Below are 18,164 nucleotides of genomic sequence, written 5' to 3'. Positions count from 1 at the left end.
CAAACTAGTTACTCAAAACAACGAATCGAGCAAGCAAAACATATATTCATGTTATACACGAGCCATAGACACTAACTAACACCATTTCAAGTCAAAAACACGAATTTATAGAAATCTAGAGTTTTTAGAAAGTTACCCAAAATCGGTGTGGTTAGTATCAAATCGTAGAGAATGATGAGAGGATCAAGAATATGTAGTCGGATTTGTTGTGAGCTTCCAAGATTGGATTTAGATGATGATTTAGTGAAGTTGGGAGAAATGGAGTTCTTGAGCTAGAGAGAAAAAGGAGGTGAAGATGGATGGAAATGAATGGATGAGAATGGTGGGTTGACTAGTTGACCTAGTCAACTAGTTTGCCCACTTGACAACTTCGGTCCCTCAAGTTTCAAAGCGGGTGCGGGAATTAACCGATCGAATATTTTTAAAACGCAAGTTAACGAGAGATGTTATAATTAAATGATTGAATTATTATGAACGTTAGTCAACGGAAACTACGAATTTAAATAACGAAAGGTATTATTAAAAAAAAAAAGACGGTGTTAAAATAAATTTAACGGAAAAAGGCGGGATGTTACATCCTCAACCTAAAGGAAATAGTACTAAGTCAGTAAATCATCTTAATAGGTTTAAATGTATGTAAATAAGGTCTTAAGGGTCATCATCATTCATCATTTAACAAAAGGTGTAATGTAGGTTTCGTTCATGAAGGTAGTTTACAACAAAGGCTGACTTCAGTCAGTCACCACGGCCTCTACCCTTACTGAATTAAGGTGAGACCAGTGGTCATTGCTCCATATATGAGTCCCTTAAGTGTGGTAAAATTTACAGAAGCAAACTCGTCTTCGTTTGACCATGGTGACGGTCTAAGTGCGAGTAGGTCAGAAATTTCTGCACAACGTTAAAGGACATAGTGACGATCGGAGGGCCATAAATCCTAAACCGTAACTCGGATTAAGACGAGTCCTATATGAAAAGTTATCTACTCGAAAAGTTATATCTAAAAATCATGGTCTCAGTAGCCCAGGTCTAAAGGTCTGTTACAGAAACAGAAGGTCAGTAGGGTTTGGACAGAAACAGTAAGTTTAAGTGAGTTCCGGTGGTCTTGGTGCTTGATGTTCATCATGGTTCTCATCCTTGATGCATATAGCTTCAAGTGTACAACTCATTGATGTATCTACATCATCTTAACCAAGTCTTGACCATCATAACCCTAGTGCAAGTCTAAGATATGAAGCACAACTCACTTAAGGGTTGCATGTAGTTTGATGAACCAAAGTTACATCAAAGTCTTAGGTTTGACACTTACATGAACTATAATAGAAATATTGAACTCTAAACTTGAAAATAAACTAACTAATCAAGATCTTAAGGTGTAGAACATGGTTCTTAGTTAGATCTTGAAGATCCAAGACCCAAAAGTCTAGATCAAGCATAAGTATACAAAGTTATATTTAAAGAAAACTTATTTGTGTGTTCTTGAACTTTCAAGGTTGACTTTTAGTTCAAGATTAATGAGATCAAGACTAACTTGTAGTACTTGACCATTTAAACTAATTACATGAAATTAAAGTGCAAGAAGTAAACTAAGTAAACATGTAATTTGTTCATGGTTGTTCATACTTTAAAGATTCAAACCAAAGTTTGATCTTTAAGAAAGTAAACTTTTAAAGTTTACTAACATGAGTTACAAGTATGAGTTTATCAACACATGAACATAAAGCTTTTAAAAATAACAAATGTAGAACATAACTTGAAAGTATATGTTCTTGTTGTTCTTGTTTTAACAAGATAAAATGAAAAATCAAACTAACAAGTTTGATTCTTGAAAGCTAGTAAGTAAGTAACAACAACAAAGTAATCAAACTACAAGTAACAAAAGATGAATCAAACAAAGAATGATGATGATTATGCATGTATGAATTCGGTTTTAGCAAGAAGAAAAGAAGAAAGAGTTGTCTCAAGTTACTTACAAGTAAGAAAGAAACCTTGAGAGAAAGGAGAGTAAAAATGAAAGCAAGTAAAAGTGTGTGAGATGAATGAGGTTTACTAGTGGACAAGTAATGTAAAAAAAAAGTTTTGAATCCCTTTGTGCACCACCCAAAGTCACGGTTTTACAGCAGAAAAAAGGGAGGGGAGAGTTGTTTTGTGGATACTAGTATGAAGTTGTCCTTAAAGGTGGTTAATGGATGGCCATGCATGGGGATTAGATGATAACTAGATTCCATGTAACATAACCAATTTAGTTTAAATTCAAAGTAATACTTACATACATAAATGGGCTAACTAACTCCTTTAAGATGTAGGGTGGGCTCTTTAAGTCCACTAACATTAAATAAAGCCCAAGTTTCAAGTAGTAACAAGTTAATCCAATTAAAAGTCCATTAACACTACTAAAGGCCCAAGTAATTAACTAATAACCATAGTTAATTAAAATGATTAATAAAACTAATCATGAATGTAAATAATACTCTAAAAATATTATTCGTGAAGTTTTGGGTGTCACAAAGACGTTTCGGGAACTTAAAAGTCAAGTATAGTGTATCATGGCAACATGTAAATGTAATAACATACATTTGTTTAATCACACGTATTAATAATAATAATTATTAATAAATAAACGTTTGAAAATCCAGGGTCGTTACATTACCCACCTGTTAAAGAAAATTTCGTCCTGAAATTTTAAGCTGAGGTAGATGGAGGAGTCGGGAAAAGGTGAGGATACTTCCGCATCATTTGATCCTCTCGCTCCCAAGTAAACTCAGGTCCTCGTTTGGCATTCCATCGTACTTGGACGATCGGAATCTTGTTGCGTTTTAAAGTTTTGATCTCACGATCCATAATTTCAACAGGTTTTTCCACAAAGTGAAGTTTGTCGTCAATTGTAAGTTCTTCCAGTGGTATGATAAGTTCCGGTGCCGCAAGGCACTTCTTCAAGTTTGACACATGGAAGGTAGGATGAACTGAGCTCAATTATGCTGGTAAATCCAAACGGTATGCAACGGGTCCAACACGTTCCAAGATTTCAAAAGGACCAATGTATCGTGGGTTTAACTTTCCACGTTTTCCAAAATGGATCGCACCTTTCCAAGGTGCAACCTTTAACATTACACGATCACCAACGTTGAATTCAAAGTCTTTACGTTTAAGATCGGAATAACTCTTTTGGCGATCACGGGCAGTCTTAAGTCTAGCTTGGATCTGAGCAATCTTCTCCGTCATTTCATGGACTACCTCGGGTCCGGTGATTTACTTTTCGCCTACTTCGGCCCAACAAATAGGAGATCGGAACTTACGGCCATACAATGCTTCAAAAGGTGCAGCATTAATGCTAGAGTGATAACTGTTGTTGTACGAGAATTCGGCGAGTGGTAAATGCCTTTCCCAGGCCTTTCCAAAATCGATAACACATGCACGCAGCATGTCCTCCAAGGTCTGAATCGTTCATTCACTTTGCCCGTCAGTCTGAGGATGATAAGCAGTACTCATGTCAAGACGGGTTCCCATGGCTTCTTGCAAAGAACGCCAAAATCTAGAAGCAAAACGGGGATCGCGATCGGAGATGATCGATAAAGGTACACCATGACGAGATACAACCTCCTTGATGTAAAGTTGAGCAAGTCTCTTCATTGTATCAGTTTCCTTCATCGCTAGGAAGTGTGCAGATTTGGTAAGGCGGTCAACAATAACCCAAATAGTATCGTATCCGCCCTCCGTCTTTGGTAGCTTGGTGATGAAATCCATCGTTGTCATTTCCCACTTCCATTGTGGGATTTCCGATTGTTGAAGCAACCCAGAAGGTCTCTGATGCTCGGCTTTAACCTTCGAGCAAGTCAAACACTTACCAACATAAGTCGCAACGTCCTTCTTAAGATTCGGCCACCAGTATTGTTCTTTAAGGTCGTGGTATATCTTGCCCGCTCCAGGATGAATCGAATATCTCGATTTGTGTGCTTCATCAAGTATCAGGTTTCGTAGATCTCCATAAAGAGGTACCCAAATTCTTCCGGCATAACATCAGAGTCCAGACTCCCTAACCTCGAATCGAGAGACAAGTATGTTCAAATGTTCGTGAGATATATTCTCCTCCTTGAGAGCCTCATCTTGGGCTACTCTGATCTGGCTGTTGAGGTTTGAATGGATGGTGATGTTTAGAGCCCTAACACGAAGAGGTGCCGTCCTCTCCTTTCGGGTTAAAGTGTCAGCTACAAAATTGGCCTTGCCAGGGTGATAACGGAGTTCACAATCGTAGTCGTTGAGCGTCTCGATCCATCGACGCTGCCTCATATTCAGTTGCTTCTGATCGAAGATGTGCTGGAGACTCTTGTGATCGGTGAAGATAGTGCTCTTAGTTCCATACAAATAATGTCTCCACAATTTGAGCGCAAAGACAACGGCTCCAAGTTCAAGATTGTGAGTAGTGTAGTTCCGTTCGTGAATCTTCAATTGTCGAGAAGCATAGGCAATAACCTTTGATCGTTGCATCAGTACACAACCAAAACCACTCTTCGATGCATCACAATAAACAACAAAGTCGTCACTGCCTTCGGGAAGTGATAGGATAGGTGCGGAGGTTAACTTCTTCTTCGAAGTTTGAAATGCTGGTTCGTGTGCGGGTTCCCAAATGAACTTCTTGCCCTTGTGAGTCAGCGCGGTCAAAGGACGCGCAATCAGAGAAAATCCTTCGATGAATCTTCAGTAGTAACCGGCGAGACCTAGGAATTGGCGAATATGAGTCAGAGTAGTGGGGGTCTCCCAGTTGCTGATAGCTTCAATCTTGGCGGGATCAACTTTGATACCCTCGTCGCTCACAACATGACCCAGAAATTGTACTTCTTTCAACCAAAATTCGCACTTGGAGAATTTGGCGTAAAGTTGCTCTTGTCTTAAGAGTTCAAACACTAATCGTAGGTGTTGCTCATGTTCTTCTTCACTCTTAGAGTAGATGAGGATATCATCTATGAAGACGATAACAAACTTATCCAAGTACGGCTTGCAGACACGATTCATAAGGTCCATGAACACGGCAGGTGCATTTGTCAAACCGAATGGCATCATGAGAAACTCATAATGACCATAATGAGTTCTGAACGCAGTTTTCATCACGTCACTTTCCTTCACCCTCAACTGGTGATAACCGGATCACAAATCAATCTTTGAGTAGACACTCGATCCTTGTAGTTGATCAAAAAGATCGTCAATTCGTGGAAGAGGATACCGATTCTTGATTGTCAATTTATTGAGCTCACAGTAGTCGATACACATACAGAAGGATCCATCCTTCTTTTTTACAAACAACACAGGTGCGCACCAAGGCGAGAAGCTTGGTTGGATAAATCCTCGATCAAGTAGTTCTAGTAGTTGGCTCTGTAATTCTTGCATCTCGGAAGGTGCGAGTCTATAAGGTGCGCAGGCTACAGGTGCAGCTCCTGGCACTAAATCAATCTGAAACTCTACTGCTCTCTGTGGCGGCAATCCAGGCAATTTCTCTGGGAAGACATCGGAAAATTCGTTCACAATTCGAACGTCGTTCACGCTCTTCACCTCAGTTTCTACCGCTTTCACATGTGCTAGGACAACAAAACGTCCCTTCTTCATAATCTTTTGTGCTTTCACGCAACTAATGAGGTTCAACTTCGAGGTACATCTCTCTCCATAGATAACCAGTGGTTCGCCATCTCCTTGTGGTATGTGAAGTGCTTTATCTCCACAGATAATATCGGCCTTTATCTTGCTCAACCAATCCATACCAACGATCACGTTAAAGCTTCCCAGTTTGATAGGTATCAAATCAATTTCAAAATCTACACCAGCTATGTTGATAATAGCTCCACGACTAATATGGTCAACTTTCTCAAGTTTTACATTGGCGACCTCGACAAGCATACTCTCTTTTAACAGGACTAATGACCAATTAATCTTATCGCAAAAATGTCTACATACATAACTTCTATCCGCACCAGTATCAAACAAGACAGAAGCTAAAAGATTGTTGATTGTGAATATACCTGTTACCAAGTCGGGGTTATCGCGTGCATCCCTTGCATTAACATTAAAAGCTCTACCATGGGGTGGCCCGCCATCTTTTCGCTTGTTTGGGAACGCATTTCTAAAATGGCCCGTCTGCCCGCATTCGTAGCACTTCTTAGGTCCATTGGTATTCGGCTTCCCATTCAAAGTGGTGACCATGCAGTCTTTTCTGATATGCCCAGCCTGTTGACACTTCTTGCAGACAACATTGCAATACCCAGTGTGGTGTTTGTAATACCTCTTGCATTGTGGTAAGGTTCTCTTGTAGTTCGCGTTAGAGTTGGTGTTGTTGTTGGGGTTTCCACCGTTGTTGTGCCTCTTGGCGAGGGTATGGTCATAAGTTCTCCCCCTGTTGTTGTGTTGGTTGTTGTTGTTGTGGTTGTTGTGGTTGTTGTCCCATTTCCTCTTTTCACTACTACCAGCCTCAAACTTAGCCTTCTCAAGCTCATCAACAAGAATCTGATTCATGAGGGTATGCGCCATGCGCATTCGGGAACATTCGGTGGTTTGGACGATGTGACGTTTCCTTTGATGTACTTAGGGAGTTCCCAGAAATATCTCTCCATACGCTTGAATTCCGAGTTGACCATTGTCGGACACATAAGGGCTAGTTCCAAAAATCTCCTGTTGTAATCATCAAGGTCGTTCCCAACGGCCTTTAACTGCATAAATTCGATTTCCATCTTCTGGATTTCGGTTCTCGGACAATACTCATCAATCATAGCCGCTTTGAATTCCTCCGATGGCGTAGCATACACCTCATCGATACCTTTCGCTTGAGCTAACGTGTTCCACCACGTTAGCGCGCCATCAGATAGCGTGCACGAAGCAAACTTGGTCTTGTTGTCCTCCGAATAGTTGCTAACTCGGAATACTGATTCAAGTTTCTCGAACCATCTGGTGAGACCAACCGGTCCCTCGGTTCCACTGAAGTTATGCGGTTTGCAGCTCTGGAATTCCTTGTAAGTACACCCATTTTGAACGGGTGGGATAAATGGTGGTGGTGGCGGTGGAGCTTGGAGATTTCTTTCTGCTAGGGCTGCGGCTACACGTTCTTGGATCATCTCTTCAATTTGAGCAGCAGTAGGTGTGGATCGACCGTTAGCCATGATGTTCTAAACAAAAATTTTGACTCAAGTCAAAATTCAGTATGCAAATAGTAATAATGCAGTATATAGTAACCAACATGGAATCAAAATATCGCATGTTATTAAATAACGCATCTAGGTACAAATACCACAGAATCATCGTACAGTAATGTAAATAGAACATCGTGCAAGAATTAAATAACGCAAAGTTCCATTAATAATAATAAGTTCTATACATCTGAGTAAGTCTGTACAATACATGAATAATACAACAGCTACAACTAGATTACATCATGAAATATAATACAAAAGTCCTACGGTGAAGGTGGGTGTAGGATGTCTAAAACCTGAGCCAACTGCTCCTCGATCTCAGTAACCCGAGCTCGGAGGATTCCCACCTCCCTAGTCAATTCCTCGACAGTGGGAGATGATGGGGCAGGTGGTGCTGGTAGTGCAGGTGGTGCGGGTGGAGCGGATGGTGCTGGTGCTGTCGATGGTGCGGGTGGAGCGGGTGATGCAGACCGCACGAAGCGGGGTGCAGATGTCCCGGCTCCAGAAATAGTCAGCACGTAATGAGGTGCCTTACGTATGAGTAGGTCGGCAGGGTACGGCACAAGCCGCTTACGGGCAGTAACCCTCCGACGCTGACCAAAAGCGTCAGTGAAAGCACGACCTCCATTCACCCCTGGAATAACGGTACCATCAGGATGGTACCGCTTCTTCGGCGGGGTGGAGGGTGCCTGAATAGGTATATCAGCAGGGTCCTCGTCGTCACTGGAGTCATCCGAAGAGGTGTCGTCTGATGGAGCATCAGTGGAAGACCTGTCGTTTGAATCATGTGGTGGCGACACGGGTGGCTCAACTGGCAGTCCGAAGGTGGCTAACATCTGTCTGTGTCTGCCTGGCAGAATCGGCACTAAACGTCTGTCGGGAGTACGTCGGCAAGGCGTGCGCATATGGTTACGAAATGGCCCTTCCCCGAACTCCGCGGGAATCTCAATCCCACCGATGCGGGGCTGTGACCTCGAGGGTCTGGGAGCAGACGTAGCTGGAATCTACGTAGGGCCCACGTGTCCATCAGAAGTAGTCACTGGTGCAGGCGGCAGGCTGCTAGTCCCGGAAGATGAAGCGCCGGGGTCACTCGTGCGTGTCGGAATCGGTGGATCGGCAACGGTGGTAGGTGGAGTAGCTGAAGAGTCTAAACTGCCCAAAACGCTAGCAGGTGGTACATCCGACATCTGAACAAGGAAAAATAAATTTTCCATGTCAGTAAGTCATAAGCAAGCACGTATTAGGCCAACAGTTTAAATCATGTATAACAATAAGTAGCATGGAAATAACCGCAAATCGTACGAAGGTAGCATGCAATCGAAAGCAAGTAATATCATACAGCAGTGAAATCATGTAGTAGCATACGGCATATAGCAGTAAAAGCAAGCAGCAGCATGCAGTAAGTTCAGCGAAAACAAGTAAACTAGCAAGTTGTAGATTAGTCCTATTAGTGAATCCTACTCGGGTCGGTCTTAGACTCACTAATGCAACCTAATTCCCTACAACCAATGCTCTGATACCAAATGTGATGCCCCGTACAAAACCATCGTGTACGAATCATCAACAACAGGATCATTACAAGGTTAAGTATTATTTGCGTTTTCAAAAGAGTTTGCCTTCATTAATAAAGTGATGTCTAAACCAACATCGAATGTTTTACAATCCAAAAGCATGCTTCACTAAGTAGAAGCAAATAATAAGTGTACATGACCACAACGGTCGTTACAAGTCATAGTTCAAAAGTACAAAAGTTATGAATGCAAAAGTAAACGTTCATGCAGGACATCTCTAGAGCAGCGGGTGTTTACAGCATGACTAGTACACAGCGGAAGCTAACCTCAAGCACCTGAGAAAAACATGCTTAAAAATGTCAACACAAAGGTTGGTGAGCTATAGTTTAAGTATAATAGTATTTAAGGTAGGCCACGAGATTTCAGTGCTACAAAGAGCGTTTCAAAACAGTATGATAAAGTATATGTTAACCGTGGGCACTTGGTAACTAACTTAACGTTTATACCCCCTGAAAGTACACTTGGCAAGTGCGTATGTCTATGAAGTATTAAACACTCGTTAAATGCTAGCGCGACTAGCCCGAGTGGGGATGTCAAACCCTATGGATCCATATCTAAGATTCGCTTTCATGGTTCAAAAACCAATGATTAAACGTTACCGAGCTAAAGGGAATGTTTCTGCCGTTATATAACCCACACATATATAAGTTTAAGTACTCGTGCCTAGTATGTAAAACATAAAATCCGCATGTATTCTCAGTTCCCAAAATAAGTTAAAGTAAAAAGGGAATGCTATAACTCACAATGATAATGTAGTCGTAAAGTCGGTTCGGAAAAGTTGTGCAAGTAATCGGTCCGAAGGTCCTCAACCTAAGGCAAATAGTACTAAGTCAGTAAATCGTCTTAATAGGTTTAAAAGTATGTAAATAAGGTCTTAAGGGTCATCATCATTCATCATTTAACAAAAGGTGTAATGTAGGTTTCGTTCATGAAGGTAGTTTACAACAAAGGCTGACTTCAGTCAGTCACCACGGCCTCTACCCTTACTGAATTAAGGTGAGACCAGTGGCCATGGCTCTGTATATGAGTCCCTTAAGTGTGATAAAATTTACAGAAGCAAACTCGTCTTCGTTTGACCGTGGTGACGGTCTAAGTGCGAGTAGGTCAGAAATTTCTGCACAACGTTAAAGGACATAGTGACGATCGGAGGGCCATAAATCCTAAACCGTAACTCGGATTAAGACGAGTCCTATATGAAAAGTTATCTACTAAAAAAGTTCTATCTAAAAATCATGGTATCAGTAGCCCAGGTCTATTGGTCTTTTACAGAAACAGCAGGTCAGTAGGGTTTGGACAGAAACAGTAAGTTTAAGTGAGTTCCGGTGGTCTTGGTGCTTGATATTCATCATGGTTCTCATCCTTAATGCATATAGCTTCAAGTGTACAACTCATTGATGTATCTACATCATCTTAACCAAGTATTGACCATCATAACCCTAGTACAAGTCTAAGACATGAAGCACAACTCACTTAAGAGTTGCATGTAGTTTGATGAACCAAAGTTACATCAAAGTCTTAGGTTTGACACTTACATGAACTATAATAGAAATATTGAACTCTAAACTTGAAAATAAACTAACTAATCAAGATCTTAAGGTGTAGAACATGGTTCTTAGTTAGATCTTGAAGATCCAAGACCCAAAAGTCTAGATCAAGCATAAGTATACAAAGTTATATTTAAAGAAAACTTATTTGTGTGTTCTTGAACTTTCAAGGTTGACTTTTAGTTCAAGATTAATGAGATCAAGACTAACTTGTAGTCTTGACCATTTAAACTAATTACATGAAATTAAAGTGCAAGAAGTAAACTAAGTAAACATGTAATTTGTTCATGGTTGTTCATACTTTAAAGATTCAAACCAAAGTTTGATCTTTAAGAAAGTAAACTTTTAAAGTTTACTAACATGAGTTACAAGTATGAGTTTATCAACACATGAACATAAAGCTTTTAAAAATAACAAATGTAGAACATAACTTGAAAGTATATGTTCTTGTTGTTCTTGTTTTAACAAGATAAAATGAAGAATCAAACTAACAAGTTTGATTCTTGAAAGCTAGTAAGTAAGTAACAACGACAAAGTAATCAAACTACAAGTGACAAAAGATGAATCAAACAAAGAATGATGATGATTATGCATGTATGAATTCGGTTTTAGCAAGAAGAAAAGAAGAAAGAGTTGTCTCAAGTTACTTACAAGAAAGAAAGAAACCTTGAGAGAAAGGAGAGTAAAAATGAAAGCAAGTAAAAGTGTGTGAGATGAACGAGGTTTACTAGTGAACAAGTAATGTAAAAAAAAAGTTTTGAATCCCTTTGTGCACCACCCAAAGTCACGGTTTTACAGCAGAAAAAAGGGAGGGGAGAGTTGTTTTGTGGATACTAGTATGAAGTTGTCCTTAAATGTGGTTAATGGATGGCCATGCATGGGGATTAGATGATAACTAGATTCCATGTAACATAACCAATTTAGTTTAAATTCAAAGTAATACTTACATACATAAATGGGCTAACTAACTCCTTTAAGATATAGGGTGGGCTCTTTAAGTCCACTAACATTAAATAAAGCCCAAGTTTCAAGTAGTAACAAGTTAATCCAATTAAAAGTCCATTAACACTACTAAAGGCCCAAGTAATTAACAAATAACCATAGTTAATTAAAATGATTAATAAAACTAATCATGAATGTAAATAATACTCTAAAAATATTATTCGTGAAGTTTCGGGTGTCACAAAGACGTTTCGGGCACTTAAAAGTCAAGTATAGTGTATCATGGCAACATGTAAATGTAATAACATACATTTGTTTAATCACACGTATTAATAATAATAAGTATTAATAAATAAACGTTGGAAAATCCAGGGTCGTTACATAATTACCCAGGTCCAGGAGCGCCGCTTCTAAAACAAAAGTGCCGTTCCTGAAATTCAAAAGCGCTGCTTTTTTAGACAAAAGCGTCGCTCTTCCCTACTGTCCATTTTTGGTCCCAAAACACAATCAAAAGCGTCGGTTTTTGAAACAAGAGCGCCACTCTTTAAGAGCAAAGCGCCGCTTCTAGATCAAAAGCGTCGCTTTTGCACCTGAATACAGTTTTTGCATTTTTGAAGTTCATTTTGACCCATTCACAAACTATTTTTGGTATTTTCCAGTTTACCCATATGCATGAAATGCAACTACATGCAAACGCAACTAACAAAAGAAATATCATACAATTCTATATGAAATGCAACCTAAAATGAACAAGTATAACACAAATGTGATTGTTTTGATCTAGGGTCTATTAGTTAACCCGTTTTAGCACAAGGGTGTTACTTTGGGTAGAGCTTGATGTCATCAAGCTCAATTGCATTGATGTCATCTTTATAAACCTTCAACTTATGACCGTTTACTTTGAAAGTATTACCATTCCCATACAACTCCACATATCCCGTAGGAAAATCCCTCTTGACAATGTATGGACCCATCCATCTAGACTTTAGCTTACCGGGTGAGAACTTAAAACGGGAATTGAACACTAAAACCTTGTCGTTTGGGTTAAATTCCTTAGGACCTTTTAGTCGTACATCATGCCATCGACTAGTTTTCTCTTTGTATGCCAAAGACTTATCGTATGCTTCCAACCTAAGCTCCTCTAATTCATGCATTTGAATTACCCGTTTTTCCTTAGCTCGTTCTAGATCTAGGTTTACTTCCTTCAAGGCCCAAAATGCTCTATGCTCTACTTCTACTGGGATATGACATGCTTTCCCATACACTAAACGAAATGGTATGGTGCCTATTGGTGTCTTATACGTGGTTCTAAATGCCCATAAGGCGTCATCAAGCTTTGTTGACCACATTTTAGAGTTATTGCTAATCGTCTTTTCCAAAATTCTTTTCAAAGCACGTTTTGTATTTTCAACTTGACCACTAGTTTGAGGATGGTAAGGGGTCAAAAAATGATTGGTTACACCATATTTTTTCATTACTCTCTCCATAAGAGTATTAGCAAAATGCGTGCCTCGATCCGAGATTAACGCCTTTGGCGCTCTAAACCTAGGAAAAAAATTCTTTAAAAACTTAACAACTACCCTAGCATCATTGGTTGGCAAGGATTTGGCCTCGGCCCATTTCGAAACATAATTTACCGTAACCAAAATATAGAGACACTTATTCGAATTTGGAAATGGACCCCATGAAGTCTAGGCCCCGTACATCAAATATCTCACATATTTGAATGCCGGTTTGAGTCATCTCATCCCTCTTTGAAATGGAACCGGACCTTTGACAAGAATCACAATGTTTCACTAACTCATGAGCGTCTTTGAATATCGTGGGCCAATAGAAACCGGAATCGAACACCTTTTTAGCGGTGTGATTCGGTCCAAAATGCCCCCCCCGGTTGGTCCACAATAACAACTTCTCAAAACCGGAATCGAATTACTTGATCCGCCCCAATGCGGAACACGTGTGGGTCTTCCCAAAAGTAATACCGTAAATCGTTGAAAAACTTTTTCTTTTGTTGGTATGAAAAACCTTTTTGTAAAACATTTGAGGCCAAGTAGTTTGCAAAATCGGTAAACCATGGAACTTCATCGACTAGATCAATCCTCGTTAAATGTTCATCCGGTAAAGTATCCCGAATTTTGGACTCGTCTAAAGGTTGAAGTCCGGGATTGTATAGCCTTGACAAGTGGTCGACCGCCACATTCTCGGCTCCCTCTTTATCCCTTATTTCTATATCAAACTCTTGTAATAAAAGGACCCACCTATTAAACGATGTTTCGAATCTTGTTTGTGAAAAAGATATCGTAACGCAGAGTGATTCGTGTATACGATCGTTTTGGAAAGTACAAGATAACATCAAAACTTTTCGAAAGCGAACACTATCGCGAGAAGTTCTTTCTCGATGGTAATGTAGTTCAATTAGGCCCCGGTTAAGGTCTTGCTTGCATAATAATTCGGTCTAAAGTGTTGGTCAACTCTTTGACCAAGCACCGCGCCAAGCGCATAATTGCTCGCATCGCACATCAATTCAAAGTCTTTATCCCAATCGGGAGAAACAAGAATTGGTGGGTTAATGAGCTTTTCTTTCAACAAGTTAAAAGCTTTGGTGCATTCTTCATCAAACAAGAAAGGTTGGTCATTTTCTAACAATTTGGTCATGGGGCGGATGATTATTGGAAAATCCTTTATGTACCGCCTATAAAATCCCGCATGCCCAAGAAAGCTTCAGATTGCTTTCACATCAGATGGTTTCAGCAACTCTTTTATCACAATAATTTAGGCTTTGTCTACCTCAATCCCTGCCCTAGAAATTTTATGACCTAACACTACCCCCTCGTTGACCATGAAGTGACATTTTTCCCAATTTAGAACTAAATTTGCATTTTCGCAACGGGTCAACATTTTATCAAGGTTTTTAAGACATTGGTCGAAAGAGTCTTCGAACCCCGAAAATTCATCCATGAATACCTCCATAGTATCCTCAACCATATTCAAAAAACTAGCAAGCATGCATCGTTGGAAGGTTCCTGGGGCATTACATAGCCCAAAAGGCAGCCTTCGATACAAAAATGTACCATAGGGACATGTAAAGGTCGTCTTTCTTGGTCTTCGGGGTCTATCGAGATTTGGAAGCATCCCGAAAACCCGTCAAGAAAGCAATATAACTCTCTCCCGCTTAAACGTTCGATCATTTGATCGATGTAAGGGAGTGGAAAATGGTCTTTTCATGTGGCATCATTTAAACGTCTATAGTCAATGCATACCCACCATCCCGTGATGTTTCGGGTTAAGACAAGCTCATTTTGGTCATTTAAGATCACCGTGGTCCCACCTTTTTTGGGCACCACTTGGACAGGACTCACCCATGGTGAGTCGGATATTGGGCAGATAAGGCCCACGTCTAGCAATTTGATCACTTCTATTTTCACAACCTCTTTCATGTTTGGGTTAAGTCTTCGATGTCGTTGGAAAACCGGTTTGAAGTTCTCTTCGATAAGAATCTTGTGTGTGCAATATGATGGATTAATCCCTGGGATGTTCGTGGTTTTCCATGCTATGGTCGAGTGATGAGACTTAAGTTGTGAAACAAGTCATTTCTTTTGATCTTAGGTGAGTCTCGAAGAGATAATCATCGAAAGTTGGTTTGCTTCCTTAAGATAAGCATATTCAAGATGCTCGGGGAGCTCTTTAAGCTCAAGAGTGGGTTGTTCTTCCGATGAAGACTTGATACAAAATCTATCCTCGTTAAGAATTGTCTCAAATGGTTCTTCTCGAGTAGTGTCACATTCAATTTCACTTTCATCAATATTAACGTACATCAATTCCCTAATGTCGGTCTCTAAATCCACAATGTCATTATCACAAATTTGGTTGAACCCCGTGGTATCAACCCCTAAAAGCTTTTCAAGATCGTTATCTACACAAAAGTCAATGTGGTCAAGGGCATAACACTCATCATCGGTATTGCTCGATTGCTTCATAGCTTCCCGGATGTTTATGGTAACATGCTCTTCACCAACTCCAATGTTGAGTTGATTGCGTTGTACCAAGATGATGGTGTCGGCGAGAAATGGTCTTCCTAAGATAAGAGGGACCGGAAGATCCTCCTTCATCACCATGATAACAAAATCAATCGGGTACACCAAGGTGTCAATGCTAACCAAGATGTCCTCGGAGATACCATTGGCGGTGTTAAATGAATGGTTGGCCAATCTTATCCTAATTCGAGTTGGTTTAAGAGGCCCAAGACCAAGTCTCTCTTAAAGTGAATAGGGCATTAGGTTAATGCTTGCACCCAAATCTGCGAGTGCATTGACCACTTCCGACTCACCGAATTTATAAGGGAAAACAAATTTTCTCGGATCACCTAACTTTTTAGGGATCCTTGGTCTTGATGCAAGAATCTTATTGCATTCCTCTTCGATAAAGAAAGATGTTTCGTTAGATATTTACCCCTTTGAAATATTAGCTCCTTTATGAACCGGCCATAGTTTGGCATTCCTTTAAGCACATCTATGATTGGCAAGTTGACCGAGACATTTTTCATCATATCTTGAAACCTTTTGTATTGAGCCGCCAACTTGTCCTTCCTTAAAGCATTCAGATATGGCATTGGCCTTGTAACCTTCAAAGGTTCTTTACCATTACCTTTACCCTTTTCATCATTACCCTTAGGATCCTTAACCTTATCATCATTACCATTAACCCCGGTTGAGTCGACCTTTTCTTTACCCTTCTCCTTGCTAACCCCAATTTCTTCCTCAATGAAGCTTGGTAGTGGTTCTTGGGTGATAAAGGGTTGTAGATAGGGATCTTCAATTCCTTGAATAGTTAGACCGCTTCGAGTGGTTATGGCGTTGACATTTTCATTTCGATTTGGGTAGTTAGGGTTTTGGTTGGTGCTTTCGATAGTAATCACTCTTGTGTTGTTGTTTTATTGGTTTTGGTTTGGTTGTTGGTTATTGTTGTAATTGTTGTCCTGGTTGACTTGTGTGTTGAATGGTAAGGTTCTGTGAGGTCTTTCGGTAACTTGGTTTAGAAGTCTTCCAATGGTACTCTCTAGGTTTTGAAATGAAGCTTGTCGGTGCTTCAATTGTTGCTTTAAGAACTCTTTTTCCTTTAACAAAAATGCTTCGGTTGATTCCACGTTCTTGATATAATTTGCATGATTTCTTCTAAACTTTTGGAGGGTTGGGATTGTTGAGTGTTTTGTTGAGGTTGTTGATTGAGACCTTGGTTATTTTTCAGTTGACTATATCCTTGGTTGTTTTAATAATTCGAATTGGATTGGTTGTTATAAGGTTGATTGTTGTAAGGTTGTTAGTTTTAGTATTGGAAGTTGTTGTTTCGGTTTTGGTTATAGTTGTTGTAACTTTGGTTTCGGTGTTGGTTTTGGTTTGTAAATCTGGGTGGTGTGTAAGTTTGATTGTTGAACGAGACTTGCTTTTAGTTGGGATTATAGTAGCCTTGTTTTGATGTTCCACCCCGTTGATAGTTTTCATTAGTCACATAGTTAACATGAGCATCCAAATTCATGGCAATGTCATCCAAATCAACATGGTTGCATTGATTAATTTGGGGACAATTCTTGGTGAGATGTGGTCCTTCGCACCTTTGACAACCTACTTGCATTGCAACTACCGATTGTTGTAGCTTTTTCAACTCTTTCCCATACATTTGAAATTGATTATTTAAGCTTGCAAGAGTGACTTGACCATTGTCACTCTCCACTTGGGCTACACTTTTCCTTGGTAAATCTCGTGGTGAAGGATTTCATTCGTAAGTGTTGACCGACATATCCTCTAACATGGTTTCGGCCGTATTAGGTGAATTATACATAAAAACTCCTCCCGAAGATGCATCGAGAGTTTGCCTTGTCAAAGCATTAGTACCCCGGTAGAATGTGTTGATGTATTTGATCAAACGAAAATCGTTTAGTATGAATAGATTTTGGGTTTGAGTGCTTAATTTGGGGAAAAGAGTGGATCCAATGTTTTAACTCCAATAATTGTGCAAACCCCTATTTGAAATCTGGATTTCAAGGGCGTAAAATAATCGATTAGATTAACCTTACTCGATCAGAATCGAGTAAGTTAATATCTCAAGGTGAGGATTAATTCCGATAATGACCGGAATACTAATCGGAATTATATTAACGACCGGAGAGATGCTACTATAATTAATTTGGGCAGAGTAACATTAATGCATTCAGTGTTGTGAAATAAATGATCTTATTTACGTATTTATAGATGTTACGAGGGAATGGTGACGTGGCACCTGTCCCTTTTATGGTTTTAACAAACTTTGCCCATCCCGAGGGGTGATGTGGCACCTGTCTTTTTCATGGGAATAATCGAGCAGATCCTAACAAACTTTCCTAGATTCATGGGCTGACGTGGCATGCAGTTTGTTTGTATGTTTGTTTCGGGATCAAGTACTCGGTCCGAGACAGTGCACTCACTCCGGGATGAAGTGGCTGCTCCGGGATAATGCACTTTCTCCGAGACAGGTGCTTGTCCTAGGTCGAAATATTAAACCGGGAAGCTGTGGTAGCTCCGGTAGTGTGGTGGCCCCGACTAGATCATTACGTGTGAATGCCTTGATTAGTCGGGAGGGGCTTTTCTTCGTATTTACTCCAAGTGTTTCTTCACGTTGTTTGTCATGACCGGGCAAAATTGTTGTCAGTTTATCAACAGGCTTATTTGTGTTGATATAATCCTTATCTTCTTAATGCCTTGCATCCAGTTAGGTAATGCCGATAGCGTGTAAGTTATCTGGGCTAGATGGCGTTCCCTGCTAGCCGTTGTCCGACGTGGTCCTTCCCGGGTGCATGCATAAGTAACCTTCTAGTCAGGTTACTGAGGTGATGCCGGGAAGACATCTTTTTTCGGGATAGGCTTATGCCAGGTAGAAACCCTAGCGGGGATGCTGCTAATTAGTATATT

The 18,164-nt window shown here is 40.1% G+C and overlaps 1 protein-coding gene across 1 annotated transcript; it reads right to left on the bottom strand.

Annotated features, from left to right (window-relative positions):
* Nucleotides 1–14,825: 14,825 nt before the first annotated feature.
* On the bottom strand, nucleotides 14,826–16,755 carry LOC139875415 (uncharacterized). Its single transcript, XM_071862752.1, has 3 exons — nucleotides 16,686–16,755; nucleotides 15,673–16,041; nucleotides 14,826–15,478 (listed from the first exon to the last, which is right to left on the bottom strand). The coding sequence occupies exons 1-3, from the start codon at nucleotides 16,753–16,755 to the stop codon at nucleotides 14,826–14,828; spliced, it is 1,092 nt and encodes a 363-aa protein (XP_071718853.1).
* Between the last annotated feature and the right edge of the window lie 1,409 nt (nucleotides 16,756–18,164).

This window comes from Rutidosis leptorrhynchoides, chromosome 11 (assembly GCF_046630445.1).
Source record: "Rutidosis leptorrhynchoides isolate AG116_Rl617_1_P2 chromosome 11, CSIRO_AGI_Rlap_v1, whole genome shotgun sequence".
NCBI classification, from domain to species: domain Eukaryota; kingdom Viridiplantae; phylum Streptophyta; class Magnoliopsida; order Asterales; family Asteraceae; genus Rutidosis; species Rutidosis leptorrhynchoides.
Note: the sequence above shows the minus strand (reverse complement) of the source record. Positions and strands in the feature narration are given on the sequence as shown.